This window comes from Gavialis gangeticus, unplaced genomic scaffold (assembly GCF_001723915.1).
Source record: "Gavialis gangeticus isolate Ggan-Ray unplaced genomic scaffold, GavGan_comp1, whole genome shotgun sequence".
Classification (NCBI taxonomy): Eukaryota; Metazoa; Chordata; order Crocodylia; family Gavialidae; genus Gavialis; species Gavialis gangeticus.
In genome coordinates this window covers 5,757,242-5,763,815 of record NW_017729031.1, presented here as the reverse complement: position 1 = coordinate 5,763,815, position 6,574 = coordinate 5,757,242, and the positions used below count along the sequence as shown (strand labels likewise).

The following is a 6,574-nucleotide window of genomic DNA, read 5'->3' as shown; positions in this document are numbered from 1 at the left end:
AAACGCTTTTTAGCATTTTTCCTGACTTCACACAACCTCAGGTAAAACCATAACTTGAAGTTTATCATTTATTGGAGTCAATCCTTTGTTGTTTAATTTTTTTAAGGCAGCCTCAACAAGACATAATTAAAGATAAGCAAACCACATTACATGTTAGCACATTCAATAAAAGACACCTCCAGAAAAGAGCAATTAACATTACCCAAGTATTTATTTTACCGAATCTTGCTTCATGCACTCATTTACTTGCAATAAAACTGAACATGTTGAATATTTGTTTACACAGTAAATAATCCTTTTTGAAGATGTTAAACCACTCATGTAGGCCATTTTCAAAGCATGGATAGAAAAGAATGACACAAATGATAAATATCAGTTACTAATAAACTGATTGGGAAAGCACATTTAATCAATTTCCAGATCCCCAATTTCAGACATAAGCAATTTCAAATTGGGTTTATCTGGAGAATGAGGAGGTTTCCTGCTATTTCATCCACCACCTGTTTTAAAGTATTTCTATGGCACTGTGGCCCCTGGCAGATACTCAGTTAAAATACCATGAAATCCGATGCACTATTAGGCACATTCACATTTCTTGCCATACTACATGTGAATGGAAGGAGGTGCAATTGTGGGATTGGGGGATCAGATCCCAAACATGCCACAGTGCCAATGTAGGGGTAGCAATGATCCCAGGCTCCCCCTGCACTGAAAATTAGCAGAACAGTCAGTTGATCCCAGTTCCAGCCTTGGGAGCATATAGGTGCCAAGGGCTTCAATTCACCCTTGAGGCTAGGAATGCCAATCAGCTGACTGCTACTCCCAGCCTTGGAAAAGGGAGTAATGTGTGGTGTGCAACACAACCCTTGACTCGTACGCACCCCCGAGGCTGGCAGCCGCTGCTGCTTCCAGTCTCCAGGGTGCAGGGGGAGCCTGGGTCACAGACGCTGGAACAAACAATCAGCTGATTTGCACTCCCAGCCTTGGGGACACATGAAGCTGCTGACTGTGATGAGCCCCTGAGGCTGGGAGCCCCGATCAGCAGATGCTTGGCCACTCATGCAATTTAAGGCACAATGGGAACCAGTAACAAAATTATTGCAGACACTTTGTGTCATCACTTCGGGACTCATTCATTTTATCATGCCATTAACTGCATTAACATGTGACCAGGTTGCTACTTAAGACATTAACTCGTTAATCATGTCTGAAGTGTAGCATCTGCTTATGGGCTGCGTACTTCTATTTCTTTTTAAAATTATTTTTCAGAATGAAGCTCTTCCATCACACCTCATTGCTGCCAAGTAGCAAATACAGATGCCTGAGCAAAGTCTCTGTATTTCCAAATAGAATGGTGCCAATTACTTTTCTGGAAATTAAAACTCTTATGATAGTAAATGCAATGTCTAGAACAGTGTTTAGCATTATATTTTCTAATAGAACCAACTTAAATCAAAGCGCACTGGAGTCATTACATAAATCTCACCAGTTTCAATGAGCTTTGGATCAGGCTTTATATTTACAGAAAACATAATGCTGGTTGTCTGATGTGCTGTAAATTACCAGCCTTATAGGCATGCACCTACAAAAACAGGTAATCAATTCCTTTTTTAAAATCTAAAAATAGTTATTTTAGCTACAAGAAAGGACATTATTATTCTTCATATTCTAAAATAGTTTAATTATTTATTTCCCTAACTACTACATTTGTAAGTTTTAGTTAACTGATCTTTGTAGTCGGAAATGTAGTTAAAGGTTTAAATCTAGATATACTGGGTATAATATACCATCCCAACTCCTTTTAAATCTTTGACCACAATGTATCTGGTTTCCAAAATTTCTTCAAAACTTCCCACAAACAACCTTGCTGGAAACCCATGCTGAACCTGCAAGCTAATTGCTGATGGTTCTGTTCTTGATTACTTTTATTAAAGGATTTACGGGAGAAGATTCTGAAACTTGTTCAAAATTGTATACAATATTTTACCATTATTTTGTGAACACTCAAAAGCTGGACTTAACTCTACAAAACTGGGAACAGCATCCTAAGGAAATGATGCACACTACAGAGTAATATAAAAGCAATTAAATTAGCTGAGACAAATGGAAATTGAAAAAAAGACAAGTTTAAAGATTACCGGGACCGTTGGCTGCATGGCAGCTTGGGACATATGGGACATCATCATTCCTGGCATCACTGACTGCATCATTCCAGGCATCTGTGATTAAAATATTACGTCAAGTGGGTTTCAGGTAATACATTGCACCAATACGAAGCCTCTTTATGATGAAAGGATGCCAACACCTAATGATTAATCTACACAGGAAACATGCCTATTAAGTACCCAGACAGAGTAAACATGTATACAGTTCTTATACATACATGTATATAACATGTATGAAGTTATACAATTCTCCTTAACATCATAAAGTCTGAAAATAGCTTAAATCTCCTCCAATAAACTTTAATTTAATTGATGTACCACACACTAAGCATATATTTCAAATTCACCTATGAAATATCAGTAAAGGAAGCCATGACACCTGTCATTAACAACACTATCCAGATCAAAGGCAAATCAACAAAAGATAACAAGGTATATGATCAACTGATGGCACTCTACCCTGTCATGTTGGCACCCTGAAGCAAAACAGGAAAAAAAAAAAATTAACTTTATGGAAAGATTTCTCAGAAATTCCAGGGTAAAACAACAAAACCAGGTAAATATCATAAATGCTAATTCAGGCTCTAAAACTGGTTCCCTGTTTCGGTGCAACTCTGAACCTGAATGTCTCTGCTTACTCTCACCTACAGGCTAAACATAATACCTAAAGTACTTACTTCACAGAAGTATTATAAGAACAAACACTTGTAAAATTTTTCAAGCTAGACAGTGCTATCGGAGTTAAATATTCCTGATACAGAAGTTCTTGAACTGTTATAAAAAGTCTAGAAAAAACAAACAATATTAGCTAGTTTGAAATGCTTCCTTTAAAATAATACTAACACGGTAAAAGGGACAAACCAGCACTCATTACATGACAGTTAAAGTTCAGATTTCTTTAGGGCTACAATATGTGCTCTCAGGAGACAAAAACCTGTACCTGGTATTTGATTGGTCAACTTTTTACTTGAGTGTTGATACTCTTAAAAGCCATCACCACAAGCCTGATGTACATTTCAGGTTTGTTTTTAAACAGCCTGAAAGTTTCCTTCATGTTTTGCAATTTCCCCACACTTTTCACTGGCTCTGGCTACTAGGAATGGATAAGCCATACACATGTGGAAAAGAGCACAAATACCAAGTGCTATATTCATCTGGTCACTAATTAATCTGTACCCAAAAAGGTCCTGAAAATTCAACCCCCTTTATCTTTCAATTATCCCCTTTTACCTTTATAGTCCTTGGCAGGCTGGCCAAGTGACCCCATCCCCCTTTATCTTCAGGGAGCACCAGGTAACCACTCTCCTCTCATCTTGTATCTTGTGTGGAGAGAGGGATATTTGGAAGGGCTACTGGCTCCACCCTCAATCCATAAGGCTTCCTTGGGAGGGTGAGGAAGAAAGGAAAGTTTGGAAGGCGGCCCCTCCTATTCCTTGCCATCCTGTAGAAGCAGGAGAAGAAAGTGCTCTTGCCCCACTGCTACTTTCAACTAAGTGGGATCTGAGGATGTGAAATTCCCTGTAAGCCCTTGCAGAGGTACCTAAAAAAGCCTTTGCATTCTTCACTATTGTGGCGCCTTTATGCATCTAGAGTAAATCTATCTTCCTGGGATAATATCACAGAGTTGTACTTGGGTCTAGAGCCTCTATGGACTGAAGACAGGGGAAACAATTACTCTCATTCTTATGACACTTTCTTATAAAGTAAGTAGGGCAAGCACCCTACTAGTTGGTCATTCTAAGACAAAATGAATGGACTTGTCCCACCAAAACACCCAAGAAGAGAGTTATCAAAGAGTGTCTCCACCCAGAAAGCTTCATAAATAAAGCACTTGCTAGAGATAGGGCTCTAGCATCCAAAGAGACAGACTAACTTATTTATAGGGCTATAAACTTAGAGGCAGGATAGAAGCCTACTGGCCATACAATTCATCAGACCTCTACCTGTCTCCCACCCTAAAATTCTTCTATCATACCTATCAGAAACTTCCTGGCTATGTTATTTCATTACAGATTTTGTTCATATATGTTTAGTGAACTGCTCATTATGTGGAAAGAAGAGTTAGAGATAATGACACAAGAAAAATAGAATACAGGCTAAAAATTACTGGAAACCTTTTACCATTAAAAAAAAATACATAACTATTCCCTGTGTACTTAGTAAGATATGGACTTACCATGCCAATGACTTTGCTTGCATCCCATTTATCTTTTTCAAATGCATTAGGTGTATGTTAGGAACTAAGAAGTAACATAAGACTGCCATGTTGCATTGTAGAGCTTGAAAAATGTCCCCCACATGCGTAAGAGCTACATCTACACATATTAAAAAAATAAGCTGTCCTTTTCTTGGACCCAGTAAGACGCAAGGGCTTCCCCTCTCCCAAAACCCTAGGAAGTATGGTGATAGAATTTCTTCTATGGCATTGGCCAGGCCCAGATCCTTCTTAGGAGTTCATTGTTAGTATTCAAACTCCTGAAACTCATTCAAATACTTTTACTCCTTCAGACTGATGAAGGAAGCAGTCATTCTTCTTGCCCCTAAGTTTGTCAATTTCATTCAATTTCTGCTTAGGAAGGCTTTGATCACTAGTAGCTGCACTAGAACAAGAAAATGAGGAAGAGAATTGCCTGTTTTTAAATTCAGAAAATAATTAGCCATCATAAACAGAAGCAATATTCATGGTTTTAAAGAAGGAAGTTCAAAATCTCAGAAATGTTCCTTTGCTCACCGATCTGAGCAGTCATTTTTTTAAGATTTGCATTATACTAGCAGCAGCCAGCGTATTACAAGAGCACAAAATAATCCTCAAGAGACATCTAGGAAAAAGCTCCTGCAAAGTCAGGAGAACATTAATTTTATATTTCTTCTCTCCATCCTCCTGTTGTTCTCTACCATTGTTTATGAGAGTTGGTTAGCATCATGTTAAAGAAAAATTCTCCAGAAACTGAAGATTCTTATTAGAATTAAGTTCCATATTTATTGTGATTTATAACTATATGCTGTTAAGTACACCTTACTTCTCTCGAGTTACTAAAGGAGAACTGACTAAGCTATCAGTGTTATAACTTGTGGATCTGACTGACAGATTCCAATATAGGGCTATTGTTTTTCTTTTAAAATTTGAAATCATAAAGTAGCTTCATTATTTTTTACAGTAGAAACAGTATCTGTAGGACACATAAATGATACATAAGAAACCCAGGATTAAAAGCATCATGATTTCTGAGGAATGAGAGACTTACCAGTCTAAATTATTTCTGATCATTCTGGAGAAAGTCAAATAAGCTGCCTTACCTGCCCCATTGGTGGTCCTCCCATTGGAGGCATCATCTGAGGCATCATACCATGTGGAACTGGTGGCATATTTGGTGGTCTCTGGCCCATGGGGTGCATCCCCATGGGTGGATAGTGAGGCATGCCTGGGTGACCCATCTGAAAGACAAAGTTAATAAATGAAAAATATTGGTATCAAACACGAAATGCAAAAGTTACAGAAATATCTCAATGGATATACAAACATTGCCTTACAAGCCAGTTGAGTATTGGTTGAAAGAAAATATGTAGAAAATTCACTACATCAAAGCATTTATGTATTCATGATGTACACAAATGGACTATAACTACCAAAAGTTGTTAAAAATGTACAAAGTTAACAAACCTAGTTAAAAATTCCAAAACAATGGGGGGAAAAATATTCCCACAACTTGCAAATTAGCATGCACAAATCCAACAAACCAAAGGATAAAAGCATTCTCACACATGGCTCTGACTGCTCAATGAAAGCATTACACATGTAATGGAACTGATTTGATAGAACAGTTTATTTCTCAAAGCATTTTCTAGAAACAACCATAACTATAGGGCTTTTTATGGGCATTAAACTTTTTGGTAGGGGTGGACTGACTGAGATTTTTGGGGCTGATACAGATAGCTGATATTTAAGGAGGCATATTGGCTGATACCGATCTGATTTCCAACACAGCTGCCTCCAGCTGGGGGCAGGGTCAGGCACTGCCCAGGCGGGGCGGGTTCCCATCGCTGCTTGCACCCTGGGAGGACATGTCCCCCAGATCTGCCCAGGGCAGGGCAGGGTGGAACCAGGGCTGCACAGAGCTCTTCTTGGCAGGGGCTGGGCTCAGAGTGGGTGCCAGTGTTGCTGGGAGGATGCTGCATCCATCCCAAATTTCACCACCGCTCCACTTGCAGTACCGCTGCTGCCAGCCAGCCGGTACAGCCCCAGCTCTTCCCAGTGCATAGGTGGAGGCAGGGCTTTGAGACGGGGCTGTGCTGGGCAGCTGCAGTGCTGGGAGCAGAGCAGCGGTGAAATCTGGGATGAATGCAGCATCCTCCCAGCGCCACCAGCACCCACTCTGAGCCCAGCCCCCGCTGAGAAGAGCCCCGGCTGC

At 39.6% G+C, this 6,574-nt stretch overlaps 1 protein-coding gene across 3 annotated transcripts in view; it reads right to left on the bottom strand.

Annotated features, from left to right (window-relative positions):
• Window positions 1–5,602, bottom strand: part of PRPF40A (pre-mRNA processing factor 40 homolog A) — a 49,429-nt gene extending 43,827 nt beyond the window's left edge. For all 3 annotated transcript variants that reach the window (XM_019522403.1, XM_019522404.1, XM_019522405.1), the window contains exons 1-2: window positions 5,463–5,602; window positions 2,139–2,219 (exon numbers count right to left, since the gene is read on the bottom strand). In XM_019522403.1, coding sequence (XP_019377948.1) covers window positions 2,139–2,219; window positions 5,463–5,600 — 219 coding nt within the window. In that variant the 5' untranslated portion in view covers window positions 5,601–5,602. The remainder of the gene's footprint in view (window positions 1–2,138; window positions 2,220–5,462) is intronic.
• Window positions 5,603–6,574: the final 972 nt, after the last annotated feature.